The sequence below is a fragment of the Echiichthys vipera genome (genome assembly GCF_963691815.1).
Source record: "Echiichthys vipera genome assembly, chromosome: X".
In the NCBI taxonomy this organism is placed as follows: domain Eukaryota; kingdom Metazoa; phylum Chordata; class Actinopteri; order Perciformes; family Trachinidae; genus Echiichthys; species Echiichthys vipera.
Genome location: NC_139825.1, coordinates 21,330,677 through 21,349,625, shown reverse-complemented (window position 1 = coordinate 21,349,625; position 18,949 = coordinate 21,330,677). Strand labels below are relative to the sequence as shown.

The window sequence follows — 18,949 nt, the reverse complement described above, 5'->3', positions numbered from 1 at the left end:
CAACTTGTACATAATCACATTACAAAAGATGGCAAATGTCTTGAGTTAGTTGAAAGAAAGTATGAGAAGCATTTTAACATGGTGCCTTTTGTGTTCAGTTGAACATTGAGTTCAATAAAATAATGCTGGAAATAACTAACTTTCAGTTTTTTTTTAATTCAACAAGCAATCTGTGCATTTAGGTGGTTTACAGGAGAAAGGGAAAACTGGGTAAACTTTAATATCCCATTAGGTAAAATCATTCACGACATTCAACTTTATCACATATGTTTATCCCATATGCTCATATCATGTAACCATACTTAAGAAGAAAAAATCAAAGTCTTGGGAGTTATTTATTTAAACAATTAAAAGAAGATGCTTCATTAGGACTGTGTGGGTGTATGACATTACAGGCAGTGGCCTGGAGGCAACATAAGCAAGCAGTCCCATAATTGTCACAGATAAGTCTCATAAATATAGCTGGTTAAGGTGCAAATATCAAATACATCAAAATGCCAAACGGTGAGGTGCATAAAAATAAACAAGTTGATGTAAGGTGAAAATCCAACTAGAAGATAACAGGTCAGAGCTGAACAGGAGGCTGGAGCCACCTCTCTGACATCCACGATTTCTCTGCGTGAGGTATCGAGATGAAACAGTTTCATTGACACAGGAAAATAGGATTTCCTATGGCTTTCTGTGATGCATCGTTAAAATCACAAAAAAAAATAGCATTCCTTTTGAAACTTGCAGTGAAGCAGAATTCAGTCATCATCACTGGTTGACTATGATGACTTAACCTGATGCCATTTAGATTTTGCAAACTATACCAAAAAAAGGCACAATCAAACTTATTACCCTCCACTTCTTCTCATAGCTGAATTCACTGTGTATTGTCACCGTTTATGTTTTTATTTATTTATTTTATATATATTGTTTAGCTATTTGTTACATGTATTATTTGCACATTGGTCTTATTTGTATGAATATATATTTCTCCTCTTGTCTGCTTGTTCTTAATTTGAGGTAAAGATTTGGGCCCTCCGCTTAGCCTGGCAGGCAGCAGTTTTTGAATTTGTTCCACTGCAGTAAGTCTCCGTCAGTCAAATTAGCGTATTATGTTGAGAAACATAAGACATAATTTCATGAACATAAACACTAACTTGGAAAAGGTTACGATTTTGGTCATTCAAGAATGCAGGATCTGTTGGCATGACAACAGGAAGTGCTGCCTGAGAAACCACGCTCAGGGTGGAATACTACAGCAGTCTGCTGAGTTACCAAGGAGACAAAAGCTGTGATGCTAGTTTAAGCTAACCGCTAAACTCGACAGAAGAAGAAGCCTGGAAAGGACTTTCGGTGCTGCGTGTTTTTTGTGAAAGGGGGGCATTTGAAACATGGCAGAGTTGCACATTATAGGCCAGATCGTTGGGGCCGGTGGTTTCCCGCAGAACAGCCTATTTTGCAAATGGGGAGTTCACACAGGAGGAGCATGGCGTCTTCTGTCTGGGCTGAAGGAGGGTCAGACCCAGGTGGATATCCCCCAAACAGGAGACATGGCGTACTGGAGTCATCCCATCGATCTGCACTACGCCACTAAGGGACTCCAAGGCTGGCCGAAGATCCACCTCCAAGTGTGGCACCAGGACTCTTTTGGGCGCTGCGAGTTGTACGGTTACGGGTACTGCCACGTCCCTTCCAGCCCCGGACACCACCGCATAAGCTGCGTGACCTGGAGGCCGCTCGGCTCCTGGCAAGAGCAGGTGGCGCAAATGTTTGTCGGCGGAGGACCGCAGCTCCGCAGCCCGGACCTCATTTACAGCGGGGCGGACAGATACAGGCTGCACACGGAAGCCATGGGGACCGTGGAGTTGGAGCTGGGCATCATCATGAGACACTTTGACAAATATGGCGTCGAGAGCTAACACAGTGAAATGAAAAAGGACTTCTCGAACTTGTGATGGATTTTGTATTGTGCAGTGGAGGTCTTGCATGTTTTAGTACAGTTTTGTACCTTTTTTCTAACGTGCGTTGGTGTCTTTTTATATAGTAGATATGTAAATAGATATCTATCGTATTAATGAAGTTGGCTCCCCTTGTTGATATGTAATTTTCAGATCACCAAGGTTTGGTTTTCTGCCTGTCACCGTTAAATAAGTAAGATAGATGTATTTTTGCTTTCCGTTATTTGCGCAACATTGATAGCTCAACAGGAATGGTTTCATGTACATCCAGGAATTGAAAATGCTCCTATGGACAGTCACCTAACACTGTAAATGAAAAAACAAAACAATAACAGAATTTTTCCTGCATAGTTCCCTCCATCCTACATCCCAAACTTGACTGACTTTCATGTTTTGGGGTGTTATCTGTTACACTTAGGCCTACGACAAATTTGAATAATTCGTACTAGGAAGAACTCCTATTTCAGATATCTACAATCAGTTGTTACTGTTCAGACTTTTAATTTCAGATGTCCCACATGAAAAACCATTCCAGATGTCCATAATGTAATTTCGATTATGCAAAATACATTCAGACTAGTAATAATGTCATTACACATATGTACAACTGCAATTCATTCATCTTCAACCGCTTATCCCTGGGTTGGGGTCGCGGGGGGTGCTGGAGCCGATCCCAGCTGACATCGGGCGTGAGGCGGGGTACACCCTGGACAGGACGCCAGTCTATCACAGGGCACATAGAGACGAACAGAGACAAACAACCATTCACACCTTCGGGCAATTTTAGAGTCATCAATTAACCGAACACATGCATGTCTTTGGATTGTGGGAGGAAACCGGAGAACCCGGAGAAAACCCACGCAGACACGGGGAGAACATGCAAACTCCACACAGAAAGGCCCAGGTTGTGATGCGAACCTGGAACCTTCTCGCTGTGAGGCGACAGTGCTAACCACTACACCACCGTGTAGCCTAATAAAAATAAGTGCATTACAGATATCCAGCATGTGCATGCTAGATATCTAAAATGTAATTATGGATATCTATGCCGGTGCAGACAGATGTCTGTCCTCCACAGAGCTGGGTCTGTCTGACGTTCCTGCCTTTAATAGGGAAGGTTTTCGTTGCCACGTACTCTACGGGGGAATTGTTGGGTCTATGTAAATCATGAATAATTCATAGAGTGTGGTCTTTACCTAGTTTGTAAAGTGTCCTGAGATAACTTTTGTTATGATTTGGCACTATAAATAAAATTGAATTGAAATGGCAAAAGTGACATCATTTGTACTAGTATATGAATAATGTGGATATCTGAAATGACAATTGTAGAAAGGAAGAATGTTATTGTGGATATCTGAAAGTATCTTTCTGACTAGTAAGAACTACATTTTGACTAGAAGTAAAGCCATTATGGATATCTAAACTGTAATTACAGATAGCAGTTTGATTTGATGAATGTTAAAAGTACCGCTTTGCCAGATAAACAGGCTTCAGTGTGCCATATATCCATAGACTGTGTACAGCTAACTTTTTTTTCACCAACTTTATTATTGATTTCCAAAATACACTATCAGTGCATCAAACCATATGATGAGCATCACATGAAACACAATTGGATAACAAATAGACGTAACAACAAAATAAATACATACATAAATAGAGATAAAAAATGATAGAAAATTAAAGATATTAACGTTGGAGTACAAATTTTTAGTTTTGATAGTTGTCTTGTTATTAGCAGAGGACATTGACTTGAAATACACCTCCAGTTCTTTCTTGAAAACACAAAAATGGATTTTACTTTGGCAAATTTACACTTGTGGATGTAAAACTTTGCAAGAGTTAAAATTAGATTAATTAAAGATATATCCTTTTTCAGCTGGAGCGTCACTCTTTACAAAGCCTAAAAGGACATTTTGCAAGAGGAGGTCAAAATCACAGCAGATATTATCTAAAATGAATCTACACATATCTTGCCACAGTTTACGGGAATATTCACATTTACAAAACAGATGAATAATAATCTGGGAGTCACAAAAGGCACAGATCTAGATCATATTTGAATTTGATAGAAGGATTTAACAAAGTAACACAGATTAATCATGTTTAAATGATTTAAATTCTTTCACCTTATTAACCCCAAAAAATTGAGGAAGAGAGCAGATTTTTTTTTTTCCCAACATTTGTTATTTACACGACTGTTTTAGTGAAGTATTACAGGAGAAACAGAGATAATATTACACTGGAAAAGATCAGGGATTTTACTGTTGTTACCAACAGGTGAGTCAGTTACATCAGTGAAGGGAGCAGCAGGTACAGACGTGTTACTTCTTAATAACACCTGATGGATCAAAAACTATGGCACACTGTTCAGGAGTTAAAGGTATTTCACCATATTGAAGCAGCTCCTCCTAAGAAAATAAAGCACCACTGCTGTTGAAAAGCTGTCTTACCCAAATACTATTACTGCTGAACCTCCCCAAATAATATGGGCCAGCTCTTGTGAAGTGTATCTGTGTGGTTCCGTATAGAGTACCGGTGTGTTTGTACACCGGTACTCAGCTAACGTTAACGTTACACTCACCGGCGCTGACGTCATCTTTCCAGACATCGGGGATGAACTGCTCTGGCCGTTACAACCGAAATGTAAGTGACTTTCTTTAACTTGTTTCTTACGGTGGATGAGACAAACACGGGGGTGCCGTTAAGCTCACCGATCTACACCTTAGCTGCATTAGCTGGTCGCTGCTGACAACAACAAAGTTCAGTTTACGCGCCGCGATTGGGCGCTGAGCGTCCGGTCCGCTCTCTTAAAGGGACGGTTACAACTTTAATGGCGTCTGCGTGTAAAACGTCGACGCCACAGAGTTAATATTGTACAAGTGTCATGAAATAAAACGTGTTTTACATCTGATAAAACAAGAGTTAGACACTGATATGACATGAATTCAAATAGATATTTGAGTGAAAACTTTCATTTTAAAGTGTAGTGCCGCATCCTTGCCACCAGACGTGAGCAGTGCACCGTTAGACATCTTCAAGTTGTTGTTTTTTAAATACATATAACAATTTGATGCATTTAGTCCTTCAAAAGCTATCAACACTGTCTTAAATTTAAACAGAGGTTATTTTCATGCAATAAAATGAAATATTTGATGGCTTTTTTTGCTAAATAAATGCATTTTTACTAAATTTTGACTGTTAAGTACACATTTGAAGTGCTTGTACTTTGCTTGACTATTTCCATTTTATTTCACATTATACTTTAACACAGCTTTATTTCTTGGGTAATTATTGTGCCTTTTACTTGGTTACTTTCATCTGATAGTATGAGTCTTTTCATCTTGTAGTAGTTTATAACAATAAACAATAAAGCAGCTAATTGACTCGACCTGGACAAGCTACAACATTAAAATGCTGCTTACATGTTGATTCAGCAACAATGACAATCCAGTAACACAATAATACAATATTGACAGTGGACATGCTTCATAATGTGTACTATTTTTATACTATTACATGTTGCAAACACTATTATAGTAGGCTACTTATAGCCTACTTGGTTACAATTGTGAATGCAAAACTTTTACTTGGAGTATTTTTAAAGTGCTAGGCCTACTGCACATGCTGCACTTAAATTACATTCTAACAATAGTTATCTGTTCTCGAGATCAGGTAATAAAGCAGGGCACAACTTAAGGCACTTAATGTGTCAGTTATTTTGTTTAGGTGGTGCATTTTATAGTTTTCAATTCACTAGAACAAACCAGATTTCGGGCTTTAAGAAATTTGTGTACCATCCTTGGTTGGTAATAAAAGACTTGTGTATCACTTATGCAAATATGGCATGTTGTCACCATAGTTAATCTCACTGCATAAAGGTCAAATCAGATATTATGTGTAATATTGTTGGCAATAAGAGAATACCATCTAATAATATCATAACTCAGAAGAAAGTACGCTGCACACAGGGCTACATAAACGTATACAGGTGGAAAGAGTAAACAAAAACAACAAAGAGATACTGATTTAAATATCAAAGTGTGCTATTTCGAGGATAATTCACCAAATAAATAACTGTCATAAATGTCAACACAAACCCTTTCTTTAGCCAAATTCCACTCAATTCCAGCTGCTTTGTAACATATCCAAACATTCATAACACAATAGTATCATAACTTCCCTCCCTTACCGTATATGATTGACTGTAATTATCTTGTTTTCATATTATTTACACATCACATAGTCATGTTTCTGTTTTAGGATTATTTGTAAAAACAGGCTGCACTTCATTTGGTAACCAAGGAGCCAGTTATCCAATAAAATACTCAAGGAAATTTGGTATTTGCCCAGGGGGCAAAGCAAATATCTTTACAAAACGATGCAAGTTCAGACAAGGATGTTGTTAAGCTGTACCATTATCCTCTCCTTTTTAAAGATGTTTACCTCCTTTTACAAAGAATATTACATGTGATTCCTGGGTCACATTCCTTGTTTGTTGCACCCTGAAGTTGGTAATTCTTCAACCCAAAAGGAGTATCAATAATTTCACCAACAAGCTGTTGTGTAATAATAGCAAGGTGCAGTTTTGAATAATTCAAATGACTGAAATTAAAAAGTAAATTTACCCTCCGGCCAGCCTCACCTTGGCTCCAGTTACAGTAAAGCAATCAATTTTCTGTATGAGGCACACCCATAGATTTACATTCTCATGTCAAGTTGCAATAAATTGCTATGCATGTTCATTGTATGTTTTAATGTTTTTGTTTATGTTGTTTGGAACACTTAATTGCTGCTATCTTGGCCAGGGCTCCCTAATATTATTATTATAATAAAAATAATAATAATAACAAAATACACACACTGTACAGTTTAAACCAAGACAATACAATGTAACCAATCAAGAATATGGTCATTTAAGGGAACACTTCATATGCCTACTTGTTGACAATAACTTCCAGTAGATGAGGAAGAGAAAGATACAGATTAACTGGAATCCTTTTCATTACAAATACTGATTAATATTTACGAGGGGGCTGTTGAATAACTAATATACCTAGGTGTTTTACACACACACACACACACAAGGAATCTCTTCTATTCTAGGCAGAGGTTTAAGCACTTCAGAAGCACTTTATCAACGGTTACAAAGGCTATAAACTAAACATTCAAGCCTTCTCATTTATCTGAGAACTATGTCAACGTGCCCAAAGTATCTGCCGTCAGAGGCCATTATGCTTGTTGTTGAAGGGAAGAAGGATATGCTTACCTGAAAGTAAATCTGGGCTTGGTCCACACCTTTTCCAGGAAGAGAGGATGTTTTTCTTGTTATTTCTTTGATCTGTTGGAGTCTTCCAGTCATTTATGACTGCTATTTAAACCAGCAAAGAGCTCTAATCTAATCTCCCTTACTATCAACTCTCACCGTGAGCCTTACTGTATTGTCCTATGTTTTAAAAAGTTGATAAAGGATACTCTATATTGCAAGGGTAAAGAGTAGCATAAAAACAATACAGTACCAAATAATTAAATTAATTATATCATCTGTCAGACCTGTAAGGGGAACTAAGTTTCAAACTGATCTCAGGTCCAGGTTTATTTACAGATAAAAAGTCCAGTTACCATAAACTAAAGATTTCAAGAACCAATTGCGTCAACCTCACATGGTGCAGTTTATTACTGTAACAACTTCACACATACATCATCTTTTTACAAAGAATAAAACAAGGCACAAATAGGATAAGATATAATAATAATAAATACCTGTGATATCTAAGCAAAGTAAAATACAATAAACATAAATTACAACTAACGAGTGTTCAACGCGCGGTGGGACGGACGTGGACTGATGTATATTCTGGTATTAAATGACATATGTGGTTGGTGTAGGAATTAAAGTATAATAAGAATATAAGTTAAAGGATTTGCTGTTTGGAGGTAAAAGCTGTAATTATTTCCTTAACGTTTGTTACTCACCTCCTGTTGTTCATATTTTCAGCTAAAGATTTAAACAGAATGTGACATCAAACCAAAAGGCTGCCATTATTAAATCTGGTAATAGAAAGTGATTTCATAATAACAACTTATGTGTCTTTAAAATAATCTGTGCTAAACCGTGTGTCATGTGAATGTGATGACAGCATACAAGGGATGAAGTGACCAAACGCTTGTCAAGATCTGAGTCACACAAATAAAACGTTTCTTGCTTTTTACGGTTCCTGAAATGTATTGTTTATCAAGCAGTTTGATTTCTTTGGGAAATAAGCAACAGATCCATCATGTTTGAATGCTCTATTTTCATATTATTTTTGTGAGAGAAACATGCCACAACTTCCGTCTTCTGCAGGGAATTTCACTCCATTGTTCCACAGCTTTAAGGCGTTTCAGCCAAGGCTGCAGGCACAACAATGGAAACTAGTGATGGTTTATTTTTAGAGACAAAACTGAAACAACTATTTAACTAATGAATGAGGAAATGTGAAGACTGGTTATTCCACTAAACAGTTTATGATTGCACAACACAGATGCACATCAGTGTATTGTTGTCAGTTACAACATGGCTTGCTTCAGTGGTTGTCAAATACAATAGAGAAGGAACTTCTGGAAAATATATAAGTACATGTCCCTAAAGGTCACACAGTATACAACACAAATACTTATGTAATATTTGCTCAATGCTTGACCTTTGACTATCTTTTCTCTGTTATTATTAGAGTTTGGTGACACAGTTGCTTAATGCTAATGTAGCCTAAGACAGCCTTTTGTTTGAAGGGTGTGTATAAAATATAACAAATTTAATTTAGGCTATATTTGAAAGGTACTGAGGGACATTATTACATGTCGTTACAATAAAGTTGACATGATTTGTGCAGTCTAAAGTGTCAAAGGACAGCAGTGGAGATCATCGCGTTTCTTTCCATTTGCATTTCTCTTTTCCCCTGTAGGATGTGTGCCCTTACTTCTACTGTTAGCTGGCTAGTCATTTTGTAAAATATCAGTAGTCATGCCAAATGTGACAAAGCGAGTCTGAAGGGTTAAATTCCACAACAATGTGTATATATTTTTTTTTATTAGTTCATTCTTCATATACGGTTTTTCACTGGGGATAAAGTAAAAAAAGCAACATCTGTAGTAATCAAAGGCCTTTATATTTTTAGTTAACATGGAAAAATCTAAAGATCAAAACCTGTTCTTGTTTGAACCACACCCATGATTAATGTAAGTGCCTCACGCAACCTCCTAATTCACTGTTCAAATAACATTACACAACTACTTTATGAAACTCACTGGCTTGAATGCAAACATTTTACTTTTGCATGATTAACTAAAAATAATTGAAAATTTGACAGAGAGCCCAGGGTGCAAAAGTGCTGATTCATCCTGTTGTATGACTTTTAACAGTAACTCTCTGTTCCAACTAACCATTAAATAGGATTATTTTTTCTTCTACACATATTAGCTGCGCATTCACCAGATTCATGGTGAAATTTAAATCAAGCTTGAAGTATAAAAATGGAAAACACTTCAATACTTTAACTACATTGTCTGTTCTACTTTTTGAAGAAATTATTGCTTGTATTCAAATGTAGACGTAGAGTACACATAGAGTGCATGTACTCATTTACATTATGAATAATCAAATTGATTTTTTTAAATAAATTTGCAAAACATGAGTTATGACTGCAGCAGTGTCTCATTCCCACAACTGAAGCTGATCAATAAAGTAGATATTGACACTGTAAGCATACGCTGTATTCTGCTCTTCCTGCTTCTGTGAGGAAGAATGTAATCTTATCTTGAATGAATTGTTGATCTTGTTGAATTTCCAGCTGACATCCTTGTTTTTGTGCCTGAAGGTGTGCTGTGAAATACTAACACTAATCAAGAAACGAATATGAAATTCAGAGACTGGATAATACAAATATAAATGGAGTTGAATAGATACATGGAAATTACAGTTGTAAAATATATTGAATTATGAAAAAAAACAAAAAACATCCAATTGTTGTATTACCACATAAGGGTAAAGGTTTAGTGTCTGTTATACTCAGTACCCTTTTACCTGCATGGTGTGGAAATAGATTGGCAGCATGGAGAAGCACACCCAGTTATAAGTTGCAAAGTCATGACTGCAATTTGTGATGCCTCACCCAGAATGATATCACAGAAACTACCGTTTATCATGCTACACAGAGCATTATAACAAGACTCAACAGGCTTTATATTGATTTTACAATCAAATGAATGCACACATAACAATGCTCACCTTAACGTTTATGGTGTTAATATTGCGTGACAGATTTGTTTATTGAAAGCTCTTTTTTATCATCGCGCTTACTGACTATAAAAAAGGAAAAGAAAATGTGTTGCTTGGCCTGCAGGGAGGAAAAGGAAATGCTGACCTCATCCAAGACTCTGGATGTTATCCTTTCATCAGATTTTGGTCTCACGCACATGCATATATCTTTTTATTTTCTATATTTTCACATATTTAATCTCTTATTTAATCAGGAAGTCGCACTGAGATCAAGAGAGACCTGAGAATAAGAAACAACCACGAGAACACAATCAACAGAAGACACACTGTAACAATAACAAGGAATTAAAAACAGTAACAAGAATTATATTTTTAAAAATCTGATAACAAGGCCTTAAATTATCCAAGGAGAATGCAAAACCAGTTCATTTCTCTTAAAAGGTAGAAACCAGATCTGCATTTGTGCGTTCATAAAGGTTAACTGGGGTTAAGAAGTAACTGGATCGTTAAATGAGAAGGTATGTGAGGCTGTTTGAAAGCTTCAGCCATAGGGCTTTAGAAACGAATGAACAATGATGAGTAAAACATTCATTTTTGATCAAGTGTAATACTCTTTGATGTACAGGGTATTTGTCTTACTATATGCTACTATTTTGTTCACCAAAATAAATGAAACAGGAAATGATCAAGGAAGTCTGACATTCCTGTAAAGTTACAGACGATCTGATATGACAGCCTCTTCGCCTTCACTGACAGTATGTTACCTTTACACATCCTTGTTCCTGGTGTGGCTTCAAGCGTGTGTGGGCAAAGTCTGACTCTGTTTTTTACCGGAGTGAAGGTTGAAGCAGGAAACACATGTTTAAACACTGACAAAATGTACAACTCCTACAAATGCTACCATGATAAAAAATAACAAGGACTCAACGTTGATAAATATCCAAGGTCACTTTTAGTCAGAGTAAACATAAACATCTATTTCCTTGACCTTTGATGATCACTATTATACTTTAAAAAGAAGAAAAAATACTAGATTATTTTGACAAATAGAGATGAAATTCAGGTCAAATGCTAGAAATTAAAAAATAGCCTTTCCTTTCAGTGTTATTAATGTTTCGCCCTGAACTGTAACATGACCTCGTAGGTGTCTCTTCAGGGACAGGGGGACATGAAAGGCCATGAAGGGAGAGGAATGTCCAGCTGGTGAGCCTGGACATTGGCCAATCACGTCCATGTCCGTGAATGCGCAGCAGAGCCATGGATGGATTACAGACCAGGCCTACTTGGCATAGGACCAGAAGCAAGGTGTCACGAGTTCTGACCCAAAATGTCACTGAAAAAAACAACATGCGTCACAAGTAGACGCTAAATGACCACAGATATACACAACATGACTACAAAGAGACACAAAACGTCACAAACAATCACACAAAGTGATATTCTGCCATGATCAAGGCCAATGTGATTCAAAACTTTAAACTGCTCATGCACCGCTATCAATATTCAGATCCACTGGCTTACATATTGTCAAAAAATATCATTTAATGCTTTATTTCATGGGTCTGTGATTTCTCCTAATAATTCTTCAGTCATTTCCAAGAAGAATGAATTTGGTACTAATTATAAAAGCCTTTATAATGATTTGATTTCATTAGTGCACAATGGGTCAGCAGAATGCTTCAAATTTGTCGACATGCAGGCATTAAATTCAACATACACAGAGATTTAAGTAGAGAGCAGCCTTCACGCTCTGAAAAAACTGTAACTTATAACGACAGTAAGCACTTAACACAGCAAACAGGGGAGTGAGAGTGTGTGTGAGACAGATAATTGTGTCTCATTCCACCAACAATCGAGTCAGGGTGGAGATGGTTTGTGAATCCTATCAGCTCCCAGAGTTTCACCATTCCTGTCTGATTTCATGCTCCAGAAAGCCGAAGAGCTAAATTCTAGTCATAAAAAGACTCACAGTAAATGAGTCAAGCTTATGAATGTAGTTCCCCGTATGTTGCAACCAACAGACTGCAGGTAGTTAGTAGTATTTCCTTAAAAAGAGTAAATCAGTTGTGTAATAGCTTCCAAAGATTAAACAGAATATAAAGTGAGATTGGCTGGCTCTCTTACTTTAAAAACTCTGTTATCAACAAAAACAAGTCAAAAACAAATGTAACATGTTGTTGTATCTGCATATGTTTTGTCCTTGATGGAAGTCTTCAAGCCATGTTACTCATAGAGATATGAAACAGCCCACGCTCCTATAAATCCATTATCTGGACATGATAGTCACAAGGAAATAAAACTGCAGTGCATCAAGCCTGTGTCAGTCTCGAGTTATTTCCTGAGAGACTCAGTACACTTTAACAGAGACAGGAAGTCTTAATTATGGTTCCCTGGGGATTTTTTTGCTGCTGTGGTGCAAGAACAGATGTTTCTCTTGTGATCTTTTTCACCACAACAGAAGTAATTGTGCAATAGGCAGTGCAATAACCGCTTATCCTTGGAAGTCAATGTTTATACGTTTACAGGGCTCAGTCATCGAGTGTTTCAGTGTCTCAGAGTTGCCCGTACTAAACTGTTTAACATTGTAAATTTGATAGTTAACAGCTTTTATATATTTATTTGATTGATTATTTGGTCAACCCATTGTGTTTTTATTCCACAACAACAAAACAAGACTTAAACATCTAACTGTATTGTTGCACATGGGTGTGGATGGAGCTTCCACATTAGGCTTTTAATGCATTATGGTATATAAACTGTACAGATAATCACAATGCGGTTAAGCATCTAAGCATCACAATGCTTAGTCACAGTTGATCGGTTTGCAGGACTAGGCATTTTGAAATGAGGCTATACAGTTTCTGTGTTATAAATACAGAATGGACATCCATAAACTTCAATGTATTGTATAACTCATAAACAGGACAGGTCATCATAATGAGCCTATTTGCAATCCAACAGTTTGCACTGTACTGTATGGACGTGAGTTATAAATACATTGGAACTGAACAGGTCTTCATGGCGTTTAATGCATTATATCACTCATAATAAATCACACACTAGGCCTGTCACCATAATGAGCTTATGTGCAATGAGTCAGTGTGCTTTACTGAATATTTGGAGTATAAATGGAGTTTGTTCTGTAAATAAATAGAATATGACAGAGTGTGTCCACAGACTGTGATGAAATATACAGTGAGCCTATACTTAATTACAATAATTCCACTTTTTGTGTCCAATAATGACATAACACAAGCTTCACATATCCTTAAGGCATCTTTCTTTATGCATATGACCGCACCGGCCTGGTTACCACAAAAAAATGGCATCGTACATTTCTGCAAACCACAGAAACATTAATATATAAAATTAACTATAAAATCCCAGGTGATATAACACATTCAGAACAAGTACTCGGGAAGTCTAGTATAACGAACCTCAATCTCCACTTAAAGAGGAGGTTGAGTAGATGGTTGGGTCAAAAACCCACCGGCCTTTCACCCTGGAGACCACAGTGCTTATTTTAAACCAAACAGGACTAATTTTCTCTGACCATTAGTCACTGTGGCTAGTGGTTTTCAAAAGTTACTAGCCACTCAGCATTCTCACTAGCCACAAATTTGTATATATAGTATATTAAGAAAAAATATTGATAGTTGATCATCACATCTGGATCTATTTCTCTAGTTGTAGCTGTGTTTCTCAACTTAACTGGGTTTTTTTTCCAACACCGAAGTGCCGTCCGTCACGAGTGCTCATGGGAGTTGTAGTCATTGTATCACTTTGCCAACACTTTTCTAATTCAGATGACATTTTAGAAGACTACAATAAATTCAACCAGCCAAAGTGGCAACTGCTTTACCCACCACAGCTGAAATTAATGTCAAGCCCTGACACCAAACCATCTTTTCTGAAATCTACCCACATAGTTTTGATGCCTAAACCTAAGTAATATTAATAGTGGAGCATCAGAAAGTGTCGGTATGTGATGAGTGGGGAATGAGAACATGTTGCAGCGGTTCAGAAACATTGACAGTGCCAACAATTTGAAACCTAAACTGCCAACATTTTATGTTGGTGACTGGGTCCATTGCTTGCAACCCGTGTAAACACATGCTCTCTTTACCTTTTAGACAGCCGAAACAGTGAACCAGTCACATGGTCACATTCCTGGAGGCACCAAGGATCTGCAGTTTTCTGGACCCTGATGGCAGGTGCAAGATAATGAGGTCAGTGTCAAAGACAACCAAAACATGACACTGGATGAAAAAAGCCCACTCTTATTTAAATAACTATTTTACATTAAGGCTGTATCTAATATTACATTCGACAGCAGCCACAGACATTTTGATACTGTCACAGGAGTCTTTCTTTGAATCACGGAAAGCAGAAATGATACCAAGTCTCAGCTTGTGCATCATATCGTCCTTTTTTATTTTAAATGAATGCTGTTTGGGACTTTCTGCCTCCTGCACATGTACATTCTGCATTATTGAACAGCATGAAAATCTCAATCTTTAAACTATGTAGAGCAAAGGATACTGACCCCAATAAAGAAATACCTTTATTCTAATTCTTTGAAAGCCAGTAGAACACTGATGAATGGGATGATCACATCTCATTTCAATGAAAATTATTGTTCAAGGATGACATTGCAATCCTAATAAGGGGTGTATTGTTTTCAAAAACCCAGCTGCAAAAAGGGGCGCTCCCTAAAAACGCAGAGGAATGTTTAAAACTTTGAAAGTGAATAGAGTTTTAATCAGCCATGGATGATGACACGATGACACAATGACAGGAGGTTACAGACAGAAATTTTAGGAGAACAAAATAATGTCTTGTGCATTCATGTGTGTATGTGTTAAAAACTTAAAAAACAAAGAACAAATTTACAGACTGTTTGACGTACTGTAGGTTCCAGCTGCTTAACCACTTACTGTAAATGCGATCTGTTTGTCTCACCTCAGCGCTCTCCATGTCATGAGGAAGTGAAAGGAGATAAAGCTCTAACAGACAGCCTGATCAAACCTCTGCTATCAGGAAAAAATAACCTCTAAGTGGATCACAGACTGCCTTTGAAAAAGTTTTAATCTCTTGCACAACCTCAGCATGACAAGGTTTTAGCATGATTTCTTTAGCTGAATTTAAACTAAAAAAAACACATTAATAATGGGTAAAATCTCCATGCCTTTCAGAGTTAGTAGCCTATTATTTATTCAGTTTATACTGAGATAGAATAGGCTTACCTATCCAATGTTTTTAAACAGCATTTTTATCCACAGATGGCACCAGGGATGGGCTTGGGGGTGCTTTAGCTACCCCTAGGAGAGCCATAGCGCCCCCAAGAGATTGTTATGGTTTATTTATAATTTGAATAATTGTCTGAATACTATAATTTATCATTTAAAAAATGAATTACCAACATTGATAACACAAACCAGTACAAAAGACATAAAGCCAACACAGGTGATCTGATATGGCCAGTGGGTGCAGCACAAATTTAATTTTTGACCTCACTTAGCATAAGAAAAGTGGGTGCATCAAAATGGGTCATTTGAAAAGAGGAACTGTGTATCTATTAGGGCTAATAAAGTTGACATTAATAGCTTGGTCTCATGAAGGTGTAGTCACTGGCCAGCACCAAGAAAAGCCAAAGTATGGAGATGAGGAAGGCGACCTGCCTGCGATTGCAGCTGAGGGTAGTTGCATTGTTTTAGATATTTGCATTTTGTTATGAAGATGTCAACTGATAAGTGCATGACATACTCTGTCACCTGTTATACATTTAATGCATTTGTTGGTGGAAGCACATGCCATGACTCCTTATAGTTATTATTCATTAGTCCATGTGTTGGGAAGTTCCAGCATGACTTTGTGAACCTGAAATGTGCACAAACCTGTCTGTTGCTTTCGGCTTGTATGCAAGCCCTGTCCATGGCCTAATTATGTAACATTTTATATCCAAAGGTGTGTTTGCATATAGGCAGTCTTTTGAACTTTACATCTACATGCCTTGAGCTGAATATCTCGCCTTGTGTTCAACACAGAATGACACTGTAACTCTTGGGGAGCAGATGATATGTGTAGTCAGACATTTTACTACATTTCCCCTTTTTCCCTTCAATCGAAATACTAAAACTATTTTAGCAAGCTAATGTTAACTTTGTCTGTTGATTCAATTATCTCCAGCATTTAAGCAACACTCCATGTGGCAGTCAGAAGGCTACCTTTGTGTAAATAGTAAGTAATGTCCAATCTTTACATAAGCCTGTGAATGTTCTCATTCGTCCAGGTCATCGTTGTCCTCAAAGCAATTTCAGTCAAAAACAACTGGACTGGTTGTTTGTGTAGTTTAATTTAGTGCTGCCTAGATTTCAACTTTGTAAATAATTCCACAATAGCCAAACTATAAGCTGTTTAAACTTGATTTACAGCCTGTTCTTACTTATTCTGCCATTTCAAAAATTAAACAGAATCACTGACACCTCTGGTAACTTCCATTGTTACCTAAAAATGGTAACTGAATTGATTTAGCGCAGTGCCTTTAACATCTCTCTTGTCTAGTGTCTTTTTGGGTGAGTGGATGTGGGGTTTCCAAAGGGCTTGTTACCAAGCAGATACGCTGAATCATTCATGAAGTGAGAAGTATTTGATTCCTTGCTGTGAGCCTGCTGTTGTATGATTGGACCTTGCTTTCTTTAATCCGGAGCATTAGTTTCCCAGCCATGCAGGAACCACTATGAAAAATGCGGATACGGGTGAAGCTAATGCAGTTAGTGGGGTCATATCACACAACAACTAACTTTCTCACACACTGTCAACCAAAACATGTTTTCATCAATTGACTCATCTAAACAAAAGACCCAGAACACACTGTAACATTGTAGTTTACAATTAAACAAATAACCAAAAATGAACAATTAACCGAATGCATACAGACTGTACACAGTGTGCTTCAACACCAAAGAGCAACGTCCACAAATAACAAATATTCCTTCTGAAGCTTGGCTGTGAAAAGCAGAAGATTAAGAAACTTTTAATGAATGCAGGTGGTTAAGGAAGGGCCGCTGATTGGTTTGATGAAAATGAAAATGGTGCAAATAAATCATATGCAGTAGCATTCACAGTCCCCGCATCTCAACCCAACGGACCATTTACGGGAGATTTTAGACCAACATGTCAGCCAGCGCTCTCCACTCCCATCAACATCGTTATGTTTTGGAAGAATGGTTTTAATCGTGTTTAGAGACTTTATGCCTGATCTAGCAGGTCATGGTGACTAGTTTTTATAAACTGACCTATGTACATTCTAAAACATTTATTCTTCATATAATATTTATTTTTCTTATAATATTTTTTCTTATTTTAATTAATCAACATATTGCACTCTAGCCCTTTTAGCACAGCCCGACAAATGTGCCGGCACCTGCACTGTACTGCTCTGATTATGAGCATGTGACCACCAAAAATATGAACACGTCAATTGTACACGTGAGTTTATTTTTGTGTACGCTACGTGTGTGTGTGTGTGTGTGTGCGCGCGTGCGTGCGTGCGTGCGTGCGTGCGCGCGTGTGCGTGCGTGCATGTGTGTGTGTGTGTGTGTGTGTAGGGGGAGTGATGTGAGTCACATAGTTGAGGATATAAAAATAGCTGAGGTGTCAATTAGCCAGAACATATGAGATAGAGAATAAAGCAGGGACCCCCCTTATGTATATTCTTTGTAATAATCTGACCTAGCCTATTTTTTACCCTGCTACGTCTTTGTTATGTGAAAACTCAAGAGAAATGTATTTTAAAAGATATTAGACATGTATTAAACATATTTGCGGATTCTAAGAGTTATAGATTTGTTATATTCAAACATAATCTATTTGCTGAACTATGAAGCTTAAAAAAACATGTTTTATTGTGTTCATTTAAATTTATAAACCTGAAAACGTACCACAGATCCACTAGCAGAGTGCCACTGAATGACTGAATCTGGTTTACAGTAATATTGACAATTTACAAAGTACAGAATTTCTATTAAAACAACATGGACTGTGAGCTCTCTATTAAGAGGAGGGCAATTGAATCTTTGATATTATTGCAGACTGGACCTGAGGCAGAACATCTGTCTTTGTCAAGCAAAGGACGAGCTTAAAAAGCAGACAATGTGAGTAGTTCTTGATGGCAGAGCTTTGAATTGATTAAAAGTCACTTTAGAGGGGAGACATTATCAGATTTCTCTTTTTTGGGGGGAGGATTTGTTGATTTGTGGTTCCAAGTGGATAATCTCAATTGTTTTATACTTATTTATATTTTTGCTCATCATGAATATTTTTGGAAGGTCTGTTAGTGAAGTGAGCTGCCAACACGATACCTTACTCCCATTTTTCACTTAGTAAAAGTAAGGTGGCATCAGCCATTTTCTATGGAGTGATCTGCTGGGGGAGCAGCAGACTGAGACTTGACAGACTGATCAGGAAGGCTCTGTCCTGGTAAGCCCCCTCGACTCTGTGGAGAATGACTCACACAGCACTGGAGAGCTCCTTCAGTGACAGGCTGCTTATATTTCAGGAAATATAAAACATATGAATAACAGAACCAATTCATATTTCATATTTTATGAATATATATGTGCTACAATTGATTGTCTCTTAAGCTTCTTCTGTGTGTGCTGTCAATTTTGCTGTTGTCAAAAGGAAATTTCCCCTTTGTGGGACTAGGAATATCTTATCTTCTGAAGTAGACAGTGCATATCAA

At 37.3% G+C, this 18,949-nt stretch overlaps 1 protein-coding gene across 1 annotated transcript; it reads left to right on the top strand.

Annotated features, from left to right (window-relative positions):
* Positions 1–1,364: 1,364 nt before the first annotated feature.
* Positions 1,365–2,970, top strand: b9d2 (B9 domain containing 2). Its single transcript, XM_083939292.1, has one exon. The coding sequence runs from the start codon at positions 1,380–1,382 to the stop codon at positions 1,905–1,907; it is 528 nt and encodes a 175-aa protein (XP_083795418.1). The 5' UTR covers positions 1,365–1,379; the 3' UTR covers positions 1,908–2,970.
* The last annotated feature ends 15,979 nt before the right edge of the window (positions 2,971–18,949 follow it).